This window comes from Myxine glutinosa, chromosome 3 (assembly GCF_964187855.1).
Source record: "Myxine glutinosa chromosome 3, kmMyxGlut1.1, whole genome shotgun sequence".
Taxonomy (NCBI): Eukaryota; Metazoa; Chordata; class Myxini; order Myxiniformes; family Myxinidae; genus Myxine; species Myxine glutinosa.
In genome coordinates this window covers 89,430,653-89,445,566 of record NC_136263.1, presented here as the reverse complement: position 1 = coordinate 89,445,566, position 14,914 = coordinate 89,430,653, and the positions used below count along the sequence as shown (strand labels likewise).

At 40.5% G+C, this 14,914-nt stretch overlaps 1 protein-coding gene across 9 annotated transcripts in view; it reads right to left on the bottom strand.

Annotated features, from left to right (window-relative positions):
- LOC137423404 (roundabout homolog 2) overlaps nt 1-14,914 on the bottom strand; it is a 409,307-nt gene that overhangs the window by 138,047 nt on the left and 256,346 nt on the right. For all 9 annotated transcript variants that reach the window (XM_068110526.2, XM_068110534.2, XM_068110527.2 and 6 more), the window contains exons 11-12: nt 13,753-13,921; nt 13,296-13,462 (exon numbers count right to left, since the gene is read on the bottom strand). In XM_068110526.2, the coding sequence (XP_067966627.1) occupies nt 13,296-13,462; nt 13,753-13,921 (336 nt within the window). The remainder of the gene's footprint in view (nt 1-13,295; nt 13,463-13,752; nt 13,922-14,914) is intronic.

Here is a 14,914-nt window from a genome sequence, read left to right as displayed (position 1 = left end):
AACGAATAAAAATTTAAAGCTGTTGTTCGTTCAGTGAAATCTCTTAAAATAACCCTCAACACAATTAAAGATTCAATTAGAACAGCACTTGGTATGGAGCGAATTCCCCCACCAGGCTGAACAGTTTACGTTTTGCTGCATCCGCACCTTAACCAAAGCATAATCGCCTTGTTCTTGTTACCTATCCAACTCCAGCAAGTGTTGTCATAACATCCACAACTTTTTGAAATATTGTGCTTCATGTCGTATTTTGCCTCATTTCTCAGTTGTGAAGAATAACTTAAAATTACAGGATCCGGATCTTCACCAAAATCTAATCAATTTGTTCTTGTCAAACACCTAACCTGTCCATCAAGTGTCGATCAAATCCATCCATAAAGTTTTGAGATATCCTGCTTTGAAACAGACAGACAAACAGACAGACTGGTAGACAAACAGACAAACAAACAGAGACACAGACAGACAAACAGACAGCGAAACAGACAGCGAAACACACAGATCAACAGACAGCGAAACAGACAGCAAAACAGACAGCGAAACAGACAGCGAAACAGACAGCGAAACAGACAGCTAAACAGACAGCGAAACACACAGATCAACAGACAGCGAAACAGACAGCGAAACAGACAGCGAAACAGACAGCGAAACAGACAGCGAAACAGACAGCGAAACAGACAGCGAAACAGACAGCGAAACAGACAGCGAAACAGACAGCGAAACAGACAGCGAAACAGACAGCGAAACAGACAGCGAAACAGACAGCGAAACAGACAGCGAAACAGACAGCGAAACAGACAGCGAAACAGACAGCGAAACAGGCAGCGAAACAGGCAGCGAAACAGGCAGCGAAACAGGCAGCGAAACAGGCAGCGAAACAGGCAGCGAAACAGGCAGCGAAACAGGCAGCGAAACAGGCAGCGAAACAGGCAGCGAAACAGGCAGCGAAACAGGCAGCGAAACAGGCAGCGAAACAGGCAGCGAAACAGGCAGCGAAACAGACAGCGAAACAGACAGCGAAACAGACAGCGAAACAGACAGCGAAACAGACAGCGAAACAGACAGCGAAACAGACAGCGAAACAGACAGCGAAACAGACAGCGAAACAGACAGCGAAACAGACAGCGAAACAGACAGCGAAACAGACAGCGAAACAGACAGCGAAACAGACAGCGAAACAGACAGCGAAACAGACAGCGAAACAGACAGCGAAACAGACAGCGAAACAGACAGCGAAACAGACAGCGAAACAGACAGCGAAACCGACAGCGAAACCGACAGCGAAACAGACAGCGAAACAGACAGCGAAACAGACAGCGAAACAGACAGCGAAACAGACAGCGAAACAGACAGCGAAACAGACAGCGAAACAGACAGCGAAACAGACAGCAAAACAGACAGCGAAACAGACAGCGAAACAGACAGCGAAGCACACAGCGAAACAGACAGCAAAACAGACAGCGAAACAGACAGAGAGCCATACAGAGAACCATACAGAGAACCAGACAGAGAACCAGACAGAGAACCAGACAGAGAACCAGACAGAGAACCAGACAGAGAACCAGACAGAGAACCAGACAGAGAACCAGACAGAGAACCAGACAGAGAACCAGACAGAGAACCAGACAGAGAAACAGACAGAGAAACAGACAGAGAAACAGACAGAGAAACAGACAGAGAAACAGACAGAGAAACAGAAAGACAAACAGACAAAGAAACAGACAGACAGAGAAACACAGACAGACAGAAAAACAGACAGACAGACAGAGACAGAGCAACACATACAGACAAACAGACAGAGTAACATAGACAAGCAGACAGAGAAACAGACAAAGTAACACAGAAAACAGACAGAGAAACACAGACAGACAGACAAACAGACAGACAGACAGACAGAGACAGAGCAACACATACAGACAGAGAAACAGACAGAGCAACACAAACAGACAGAGAAACAGACAGAGTAACACAGAGAAACAGACAGTAATACAGCCAAACAGACAGAGAAACAGAGTAACACAGAAAAACAGACAGACAGAGAAACAGACAGACAGACAGAGAAACAGACAGACAAACACAAACAGACAGAGAAACAGACAGAGGAACACAAAGAAACAGACAGACAAACAGACTGAACAACACAGACAAACAGACAGACCAACAGACAGACAGACAAACAGATAGACAGACAGACAAACAGACAGACAAACAGACAGAGCAACACAGACAAACAGATAGATAAACAGACAGATAAACACAGACAAAGAGACAGACAAACAGACAGACAGACAGACATACAAACAGACAGAGAAACAGACAGAAAAGCAGACAGAGAAAAGCAGACAGAGAAAAGCAGACAGAGAAAAGCAGACAGAGAAAAGCAGACAGAGAAACAGATAAACAGACCACCTACTTTCGGCGGTGGAGGTAATGATACCGAACCCCTAAAAATGCTCTGTGCTGAATTTGAAAACATCACAACTTGTTACTCAAAACACAAACCTGAAAAAGGAAAATGGATACTTTAGGCCAGACATGCCAGAAGCATTTCAGAATTCAGGGGATGGTGGGCAGTAGTGGAGGTTGGGAAAAGGGGAGTAGCTTTGTATAATTATTGAAGCATAACTGGAGTCAGAGATGTGATTGCAACATAATGGTTCGGGTGTAGAATATTTTGTGGGTGCTGTACACCAACGTCACACAAGGGTAATTTTGAACATTGAGGAAAAAATTTAAAATTGTGATGTTTAGCGTTGTATTCTGTGCCATTACGGTACAACCGCACATCCATTTCCACCAAAACATGTTTCTCAAAGGATCATTACGATTCACTTGGGAGGTCAATTTCAGCACAACATGTGGAAATCTGCATTTTCGTGGAACAATCTCGTCCCTGGGAGCGTAATGAAAAGCAAGGAAGCACAGTGAATAGCATGAAATATGTTATATCACAAACTGGGACAGATCGACACATATTCTACAACCAGTGGCAATCCATCAGAGTATCAGTGTAATTTGGACCGCAGAAGAACAACCTGAATCGTTTTAAAGATCGTGTTTTTTTCCTTTCCATATACTTGTTATCTTACACACTGACAGGCAGTGAGAGTCACCTTTTCCTTCCTTGTCAAAACTCTCAATCAAATGTTTCCAGTTTGTATAGCCCTGCACAGCAAATGCATCTTCTACCTTGCTTGTTGGTATCACTTGATGGTTTAATGCTTGGTGACAAACATGACAAAATGCTGCTCCTTTGCAATACCGAGCTGCACCATCCCATTCGAGCCAATAATGAGTGCTGTATCATGTTTGAGACCTTCTGCTATTCTTATCTGCATTGAAACACATCCTTTTGATTTAAGTGCTGGGTACATGCACAGAGCTTGACATCCTCTTACAGCTTCTGCTTTTTTTCTGGCTGCATATTCCTGTCTTACTGCTTCTGGTTCACCATGTGCATGGTCTTGGCTCCCAGCTCCCAGCACACAGTTCTTCAGGTTCAGAGTATTTGTATATGCCTTCCAGTGCTGCTGATGCTGGGTCATGCATCATCGCTCCGACATCTCAAGATGCAGTGTCTTGTATCATTGATTCATATTCTTAAGACTTTATCCGAGCATCCTGAGTGCAAGTGCCTGAGTTTGCAGATGACAAGTGCAAGGATGGACTGGCAACTTTGGACACACTTCTGCAGTTAAATAAAAAATACATGTTGCATTACGAGGAACATCAATGCAGGAGGAGGCCATTAGCCATTAGGCCCATCAAAGCCTGCATTATGGTTCTCAACATATAGTAGTTGTCTGTCTGTACACTATTATTTTTAAATTCCGAGTATCAAGCACAAGGCAGCAGCATGTACCATTATTAAAGTGATTGGTGTCACTCGGCTGGGCTTCGAACCTCCGAAGCCCCACATTGACCACAACGGATGCTCTAAGCATTAGATCAGCGAGTCTGGTTTTTCTGTTGTTTATATTGTGCCACACAGCTCCAGAGGCCCTTCTCTACTTGAGAATATCAACAACACTTCTCAGTCATGTTACTCTCAACATTGAGGAGTACACAATGCCTCAAAGATCACTGTTCATGTGCCATTTCCTTTTCCTTCCTTGCAGAAATTAATAACATCTTAACACAAAGCAAAAGCAGTAATACCAAACAGAGACGAATTATATGCAATACTATGACGAATACAACTGACAAAGTGAGTCCAAAAGATAAAGAAACTGCACAAACTACAGTATACCATTGTGATCTGCCTTTTGATAAATGCTCCAATATTAAATCACGCTGATAAGGTCCTAATACATTAATCTGAAGATTTTCTTCATAACTTTATCACAAGCATTGTTTTAATTGTACAACCATCCATCTTGTCGACTCATATAAAAATAGGGCCAATACCACTGAGCGCTCACCAGGTAGATTAAGGTAGTTTTCTACACAGACTAAAGGTAATTTAAACAGTATCATGGCATTTTAAACCAATTTCAATGGTTTTATAGGAGACAGGGCAGAATGTACAATCATACTAACATAATCAGAAGACTTTAAATAAACAAACAATAAAATACCTATTTCGAGGTTGCAAACCCTCCTACGCCCCCTCCCTAAATACCTCCTTAGAGCCCGAGTTTTTAAATGCCGTGAACAAACTTTAGTCACAACGCAACAAACATCATTTGTGCCAAGTTTCATCATAATTTCTTCATCGGTTCCAGAGAAGAAGTTCCAAGTGTTTACAGACTGACGGACTGGCCATTGCATGAGGTCCCAAGAACTATGTTCCAGGTGAGCAAAAAATTAGTCATATACAAATTGTCATTTCCGATTCGCACCTTCTTCTGACACCATGTGAGAAGATTACAACCAACATGAGATGCTTATTTAGTCTGTGGACAACGTTCAGTCAAAAGGATAAATTTCTGAATAAAGAACAATGCAAAAATCAATACAATTCGAATGGAAAACACACACACACACACACACACACACACACACACACACACACACACACACACACACACACACACACACACACACACACACACACACACACACACACACACACACACACAGTCATGTGAAAAAGTAAGTACACCCCATGTAAAGTTTTGACTTTTTCAACATATTTCAACATACAGCTATTTGATCTTCATTTCAACAATATTGATAGATAAAGGTGATATAATACAACAAATATCATGAAACATTTACATTTTGTAGTCTATTGTATAATTTAAATAAACATAAATGCAAATTTCGCATGTGGAAAAAGTAAGTACACCCCTACATTAATCACCACTAAAAATACTTAAAATTAGAAACAGGTGCACCAGCTCAGGTGCAAATGATTAGAACATCGTCAGAGAGGATCTTGGAGGAACCTGTCTTATTTAAACCTCAGACATTTAGTTTGGTTTGCTCTTTGTTGTTGAAGTGTGCGGAGTCACCATGCCCAGATCAAAAGAGCTCTCTGAGGCCTTCAGAAAGAAGGTTATAGATGCCTATGAGTCTGGGAATGGATTTAAAAAGATCTCCAAACAATTTGAAATCAATCATTCGACTGTCCGGAAGATCATCTACAAGTGGAGAAGATTCCATACAACTGCCAACTTGTTCAGGCCAGGCCGCCCCAGCAAGTTCAGCCCGAGAGCAGACCGCAATATGCTGAAAGAAGTCTCTAAGAACCCCAGAATGTCATCATGGGACCTACAGGTAGCTCTTGCCACTGTTGATGTCAAAGTGCACGAGTCTGCCATTAGAAAGAGGCTGCACAAATTTGATCTACATGGGAGGTGTGCCAGGAGGAAACCTTTGCTGTCCAGAAAGAACATCAGGGCAAGACTAAAGTTTGCCAATGAACACCTCGGCAAAGGCCAGCACTTCTGGAACAATGTGCTCTGGACAGATGAGTCAAAGGTAGAGCTATTTGGCCACAGTACCAGAAGACATGTTTGGCAAAAACCAAAGACAGCATTTGACCACAAGAACCTGATACCAACTGTGAAGCATGGTGGTGGAAATATTATGGTTTGGGGCAGCTTTGCTGCATCAGGGCCTGGGCAGCTCATCATAGAATCCACTATGAATTCTTCATTGTACCAGAGGGTGCTTGAGGATAATGTGAGGCCATCTGTTGGAAAGTTGAAGCTCAACCGAAGGTGGACCTTGCAACATGACAATGACCCTAAACATACCAGTAAATCCACCAAGGAATGGCTGAAAAGAAAGAAATGGAGGGTTCTGGAATGGCCAAGTCAAAGCCCGGATCTAAATCCCATCGAGATGTTGTGGGGGGATTTGAAACGAGCTGTGCATGCAAGAAACCCCTCAAACATCGCACAGCTGAAAGAATTCTGCATGGAGGAGTGGGCAAAAATTTCTCCCAGTCGATGTCAGAGACTGGTAGACAGTGATAAGAAACGCCTACTTGAGGTTGTTTCTACCAAAGGGGGCAATACCACCTATTAGAGCCAAGGGTTTACTTGCTTTTTCCACATGCAAAATTTGCATTTATGTTTGTTTAAATTATACAATGGACTACAAAATGTAAATGTTTCATGATATTTGTTATATTATATCACCTTTATCTATCAATATTGTTGAAATGAAGATCAAATAGCTGTATGTTGAAATATGTTGAAAAAGTCAAAACTTTACATGGGGTGTACTTACTTTTTCACGTGACTGTGTGTGTGTGTGTATATATATATATATATATATATATATATATATATATATATATATATATATATATATATATATATATATATATATATATATATATATATATGACTATATATATATATATATATGACTATATATATATATATATGACTATATATATGACTATATATATATATATATATATATATATATGACTATATATATATATATATATATATATATATATATATATATATATATATATATATATATATATATATATATATATATATATATATATGCAGTGGAACCTTGACTTACGAGTGCACCAACTTACGAGTTTTCCGAGATACGAGCCGTCGCTCGGGCGGTTTATTGCTTTGAGATGCGAGCCGAGATCTGAGTTACGAGCTTACGCCACCCGCCACCAGGTGGGTTCCGGTCACGTGGTTATCTTGCCGTGCAAGTATCTCTGCCGTATATCGCTGCTGTTTTGTTTTCGCATTTTGGTTATTTTGGAGCTTACGCCACCCGCCACCAGGTGGGTTCCGGTCACGTGGTTATCTTGCCGTGCAAGCATCTCTGCCGTATATCGCTGCTGTTTTGTTTTCGCATTTTGGTTATTTTGGAGCTTACGCCACCCGCCACCAGGTGGGTTCCGGTCACGTGGTTATCTTGCCGTGCAAGTATCTCTGCCGTATATCGCTGCTGTTTTGTTTTCGCATTTTGGTTATTTTGGAGCTTACGCCACCCGCCACCAGGTGGGTTCCGGTCACGTGGTTATCTTGCCGTGCAAGTATCTCTGCCGTATATCGCTGCTGTTTTGTTTTCACATTTTGGTTATTTTGGAAAATTTCTTAGTTTTAACCATGGGTCCTAAGAAATTGAGTGCCAAGGGCAGTGCTGAGAAGAAGAAGAGGATGATGTGCTTGGCTATAAAACACGCAATCGTCGAACAACATGAGCGAGGTGTGCGTGTTGTCGACTTGGCGAGGCAGTACGATCGTAGTACTTCTACGATATGTACGATTTTGAAGCAGAAGGAGTCGATAAAGGCTATAACGCCAGCCAAGGGCGTTACGATTATTTCAAAGCTCCGGACCTCTATCCATGAAGAGATGGAGAAGTTGTTGTTTGTGTGGTTGACGGAGAAGCAGCTCGCAGGAGATACCGTGACCGAGAACATCATCTGTGAGAAGGCCCAAGACATTTACGGGGATTTGGTGCAGCAGACGGCGGGAACATCAACGGACGAGGCATCGGAAGAGTCATTCAAAGCCAGTCGGGGATGGTTTGATAATTTTAAGAAGAGGACCGGCATTCACTCCGTCGTCAGGCATGGTGAGGCAGCAAGCTCGGATGTGAAGGCAGCTGAAGATTTTATTATAACTTTTGCCAAACTGATAGAAGCTGAAGGATACATCCCCCAGCAAATCTTCAACTGTGACGAGACAGGGCTCTTCTGGAAAAAGATGCCGAGGAGGACGTATATAACGGCAGAGGAGAAGAGCATGCCAGGCCACAAACCCATGAAGGATAGGTTAACCCTTGCACTGTGCGCGAATGCGAGTGGTGACTGCAAGATTAAGCCGCTACTCGTATATCACTCTGAAAACCCCAGAGCCTTTAAGTCTCATAGGATACTTAAAGAAAAACTGCAGGTTATGTGGAGAGCAAACGCAAAGGCGTGGGTCACCAGGCAGTTCTTTGTGGAGTGGGTAAACCTGGTCATTGGTCCTGCCATCAAGAAGTACCTTTTGGAAAATAACCTACCCCTGCAAGCCCTTCTCGTCCTTGACAATGCTCCCGCACACCCACCAAACCTCGAAGACGACACCCTTGAAGAATTTAAGTTCATTAAGGTCCTCTACCTTCCAGCCAACACCACCCCTATCCTGCAGCCCATGGACCAGCAGGTGATTTCAAATTTCAAAAAGCTCTTCACCAAGCACCTGTTCCGGCGCTGCTTTGAGGTTACGGAGAGCACAAACCTCACCCTTCGAGAGTTCTGGAAGGATCACTACAATATCGTGACCTGCCTCAGAATTATCGACATGGCCTGGCAGGGTGTTACAAGGAGCACCTTAAACTCTGCATGGAAGAAGCTGTGGCCTGAGGTTGTGTCCGAAAGGGACTTTGAAGGATTCGAACCTGAAGTGTTAGTGGTGGAGGAGATTGTGTCCCTCGGAAAGTCCATGGGCCTGCAAGTGAATGAAGAAGACGTTAACGACCTCGTCGAGAAGCACAACGAGGAACTGACAACGGAGGAATTAAAGAAGCTACAGCAGCAGCAGAAGACGGAGGTTTTGCAGGAAATTAATGCGGAGGAGCCAGAGGCGGAGGTGGTTATCGCTACAAGTGAGATTAAGGAAATGTTGGGAATGTGGGAGAAAATTTCAGAGTTTATTGAAAAGAAACACCCTGAAAAAGTTGCAACAGGTCGTGCGTTGGCGCTGTGTAACGACACTTGCCTCACTCATTTTCGAAACATTTTGAAAGGGAGGAAGAAACAAACCTCGTTGGACAGGTTTTTCTTGAAACGCCCTGCAAGTGAAAGCGAGGAAAGTGTGGCGAAAAAGGCAAAAGTTATCTCCTCTACCTCCGCCAGCATCTTCGTCTGATCTTCAAGGTAAATACACTTAATAAAACCAGTTTATTTCTTTACATTCTCTTTTATTATGTACAGTATATACGAGGTCGTGCTTGTTTATACATTATTTGTTATTTATAAAGTACATTTTTCTTATTTAAAAACACGTAACAAAAAAAATTGGTGTGGTTTTTTGGGGGCTGGAACTGATTAATAGCATTTCAATGCATTTTAATGGGGAAATTTGATTTGAGAAACGAGCAAATTGAGTTACGAGCTCGGTCACAGAACGAATTAAACTCGTAAGTCAAGGTTCCACTGTATATATATATATATATATATATATACACACACACACAGTCACGTGAAAAAGTAAGTACACCCCATGTAAAGTAAAGTACATATATATATATATATATATATATATAGTTTAGTTCATTTTCCTGATTATTCTGCATTTTTAATGAGAAATCCATGGTCTATTTATCTCATTAATAAAATTATAATGTTTTTCATTACCTACTGATTGTCTATTTCTTTCTCATTAAATTATATGTAATTCAATTGTAAGAAAAGAAAACGGAATAAATCATAATTTTACATATTGTACATGTTGTCTGATCGTTGATTGAAAATAAATTCCAAGTATTTATATATATATATTGTTGAACCCTTTGAGTTAATGTGTAAATACACAGATGTTTGTCTGTAACATTGGTGTTAACTGGTTGATGTTAACAGGTGGAGTAATTTTTTTTTTCCACTTCTCTCCATTTATGTGTTTCTGCTTCTCATCTTTCCACATGAGTGGTTAATTCACTCGGGGCTTCAAAATGGCATAAAGTAGCTGGCCAATTAATTTGTGCTTGCTGTCCTTTTTCTGCATTTTCATTCTTGCTATTTATCAATCTGACTTTCATTCTTATGTCTGTACTGGTCCACAAAAAAAACTTCTCTTTGACTCTTGATGTATAACGTTTTGTAATTTTAAAAGTCAACTTAAAAAAGGAAGAGATTTGGCCCAATTTACTGGTGTCGTACCCACATTGAATTTTATGCTTATAGCCTTTTCTTTGTTCTATCTTCCTTTGTTACTGTGATCGAATGCTCAAAGATGAGCATGTAAATATTTTGCATATATGATAAAGACGTCAATGATTCATAAATGCACTTTTTTGAACTGCAAGAACATTCGCAGGCAATGGACAAATGAACAGGGAATATCGGATTATAAACTGAGATCATGAGCTTGAAGTTACTTCAGAGGGGAACACATCAGACAGGATAACACAAAGACTTCTTATTTGACTAAATGTAGTTCTGAAGTGACAGAATAGTGATATGTTCAATATAGGATCATCATAATGAACAGATAATATTGTACACCGCTCCTTTCCTATGCCATCTCCAGGCGCTGCATAACGTCATTGCTGGGCACCGAAGGGGGCTCGGCAGTGACGCACGCTGAAAGGGAGTACTCAGTTTTCACTCTGGTTGTTTTCTTGTTTGTTTTCTTGTTGTACACCGCTCCTTTCCTATGCCATCTCCAGGCATTGCAAAATGTCATTGCCGGGCACCGAAGGGGGCTCGGCAATGACGCATGCTGAAAGGGAGTACTCAGTTTTCACTCTGGTTGTTTGTTTTCTTTCTTGCTTTCTTGTTGTACACCGCACCTTTCCTATGCCATCTCCAGGCGCTGCATATCGTCATTGCCGGGCACCGAAGGGGGCTCGGCAATGACGCACGCTGAAAGGGAGTACTCAGTTTTCACTCTGGTTGTTTTCTTGCTTTCTTGTTTGTTTGTTTGTTTGTTTGTTTGTCCGGGCGATATCTCAGCCATCCTTTGAGCTGGGAAGCTGAAATTTCGGCACAATAGTGAGCAAGCCCTTTGTCAAAAACGGTATTTTTTGTTTTTTGATTAATCAAATAATTGAGGAGTTATTTAATTATTGGCAATTAATAAAGCACTTATTTAATTAATCAAATTTCCTTTCTCTTCTGACCATTAACTCAGGCACCTTTTGTTAGGAAGCTGATATTTGGACATGCCAATGACCAGGTGATTTGGCTGCAAAGGCTATTTTTGATTTATTAATTAATCAATTAATCAATTAATCGATTAATTATTTAATTATTCGATTAATGACTAAAATTTTTTTTTTTTAAAGTTACAGATTCTGATGAAATGGTGGTGGTTTATGTGTTCTCTGACCGAATTGATTAATAATGTAATTTTTTTAGGATTATTATTTATTTATTTTCATTATTAATCATTTATTTATTTTCTTTCTCATTTGGCCAATATCTCAAGCACCTTTTGAGCTCGGAAGCTAATATTTGGACATGAGTGACCAAGTGATGTGGCTATCAAGGATATTTTTGATTTATTGATTAATCATTTAATCGATTAATTATTTATTGATTAATCGATTAATTATTTAATTTTTTATTAATGACTTATTTAATAACATTTCTAAAAGATACATCTTCGGATGAAGCACTCGTGGTTTAGTCATGCTATTAGCCAATTGATTAAGAAAATATTTTGTGATAATCTTTTATTGATTTTAATTATACAATTAATCAATCAATTATTGTACACTTCTCCCTCCCAATGCAGTCTCTATGAGCTGCACTGTGGTATTGCCGGGCGCCCCGGCAATGCCGCACTGTAGGATATTTAATTATTTGGCATGGGGGCGGTATACTTTGAATGTATCTGCACTTGTTTTCTTTCTTTCTTTCTTTCTTTCTTTCTTGTTTGTCCGGGCGGTATCTCAGCCATCCTTTGAGCTAGGAAGCTGAAATTTCGGCACAATAGTGAGCAAGTACTTTTGTCAAAAACAGTATTTTTTGTTTTTTGATTAATCAATTAATTGATGAGTTATTTAATTATTAGCGATTAATTAAGTACTTAAATATTTCCTTTCTCTTCTGGGCATTATCTCTGGCACCTTTTGAGCTAGGAAGCTGATATTTGGACATGCCAATGACGAAGTGATTTGGCTGCAAAGGCTATTTTTGATTTATTGATTAATCAATTAATTAATTAATCGATTAATTATTTAATTATTCGATTAATGACTAAAAAATTTTTTTTAAGTTACAAATTCTGATGAAATGGTGGTGGTTTATGTATTATATTAGCCAATTGATTAACTATTTAATTTTTTTATGATTATTATTTATTTATTTTCATTATTAATCATTTACTTATTTTCTTTCTCATCTGGACAATATCTCAGGCACCTTTTGAGCTGGGAAGCTACTATTTGGACATGTCAGTGACCAGGTGATGTGGCCATAAAGGATATTTTTGATTTATTGATTAATCATTTCATTGATTAATTATTTATTGATTAATCAATTAATTAATTATTTTTGATTAATTACTTATTTAATTAAATTTCTAAAAGATACATCTTCAGATGAAGCACTAGTGGTTTAGTTATGCTATTAGCCAATTGATTAAGAAAATATTTTATGATAATCTTTTATTGATTTTAATTATGCAATTAATCAATCAATTATTGTACACCTCTCCCTCCCAATGCACTCTCTATGAGCTGCACTGCGGTATTGCCGGGCGCCTGTGGCACCCCGGCAATGCCGCGCTGTGGGATATTTAATTATTTGGCATGGGGGCGGTGTACTTTGAATGTATCTGTACTTGTTTAAAATAAATTCATGAATCTTTAAAATATATCATAAGAAGAATGTCATCAAAAACAGGAGATGCAATGTACATAATCAACTACGACATTAAGAAACAATAAGCAGAAGCAGGAATTGAGGTGTACATGTTATTTGGCATTATGCATGGGTGTCATTTATACCCTGAAAGTTTCGTCTCAATCGGACATATGGTTGCTGAGAAAAACGAGGTTTAGCCCGTATGGACGGACGGACGGATGGACAACCCAAAAACATAATGCCTCAGGCGACTTTGTGGGCGGAGGCATAAAAAAAAAGAAGCCCCAGCCGAGTTGACACTCATTTGGGGGTTAATAAAAGAGGGGGAAAATTGAGTACTGACCTTGGGTACGTACAGGATCAGAGACTGGACTGGGATCACTCAGACCATGCGCATTTGCGGCACGAACCAGGAAGAGGTATATGGTGTTTGGCCAAAGATCATGCAGGGTGTAGCTTTGGGAAGTGATGCCACTGGTGACTGTCTGCCAGCTTGAACTCAAAGACTGGCTGTGCTCGCACAAACAAACATTCACAAGAACAGTATCGATCACATCGAGATTCCAGGATTTCATCAATGGTCATTTTAACAACGATACAGCAGCTTGTGATGAATTACCCTTCAGGGAAATAACAAACGTCACATGCTCACTTGTGCATAACCAATTATGAATCATGAATTACATGTATTTGTGACAGATTCTGTGATTACACCTGAGAAAAAGACATGGCCATTCAAACTTGGGACAGCTTTAAGGCTGTACTAAGTGAGCATCATGGTGCCCAAAGCATATCCTTACCTCAAGGCCTCAACGGTGTAGGTAATGGACTCGGAAGAGCCTGAGGAGGAGCCAGACATCCAGGAGAGTGTAATAGCGCTTTTGGAGACATCAGTGACCTGTGGCTTGCTTGGCGGAGGGGGCAGGCTGGAAGGATCCGGCGGACGTCGCTCGCTTGGTTGTCCGGAATCTGATATACAACACCAAAAATGAGCTGCTGATAACGTAAAATAATCAATGTTTTCTTTCATCTTCGTGGTTTATCGCAGTATTTCATAACTCCATGGGCAAATGCTGCACTCGCAACGCAAAGAACAGAGTTAGGTATTCGGTTGCGTACGTGTGGCGTATGTGTGTTTGCATTTTATAAATTCATTTTCTCGGCAACTGTTGGACCAATTGACACGACATTTTACCATAGCAGCGCCTCCCCCTGTATAATGTTTTTATTCATAATTATGACGTCATAGGTCACATGGTATGGACGCCATCTTGGAAAAACTTTACACCTCAGTCTCTCCAAAACAGCTCCATGGAAAAAATAGAGACAAGGCTCTGTGTGAAGTACTCCCCATGGGGAATAAGATATGTTGATGATGATGTAATGGTGCCTTCATTATGACGTCATAATTCGATAAGTATATCGCTTGATCTGATCAGTATGAAATTTTTTTTATCTGCAACTGTTAGTCCGATGGACACGAAATTTTAACCATCGGAGCGCCTTCTCCTGTATAATCTGTATTGATAATTATGATGTCATATGTCACGTGGTTCAGGTGACATCTTGGGGAAAAAAGATCGAAAAACGTTGCACCTCTATATCTCCGAAACCGCTCCATGGAAAAAATTGATACATTGTGCGTTGTCAAGTACTCCCCATGGGGAATAAGATATGTTAACGATGATGTTATCGGTACCTTAATTAATATATAAAAAATAACCACCTTTAGAGGCCATTTTTCCCCGCAAGCGGGGGTTGGCCTTTTTCGGGAACCGTGGTTGTTGTTGTTTTTCGGTCCCCTTTTTGAAGCAATGTTTTACGGCCGGATGCCCTTCCTGACGCCAACCCTTTTTGCCGCCTTTAACGACAAACAGGGAATTACCAGTGAACTGGTCCTCAAATTAGCCGACCTCGGAAGGATGACAGGCTGAGTCAACCCCCCTGGCGTTAATTCAGCGA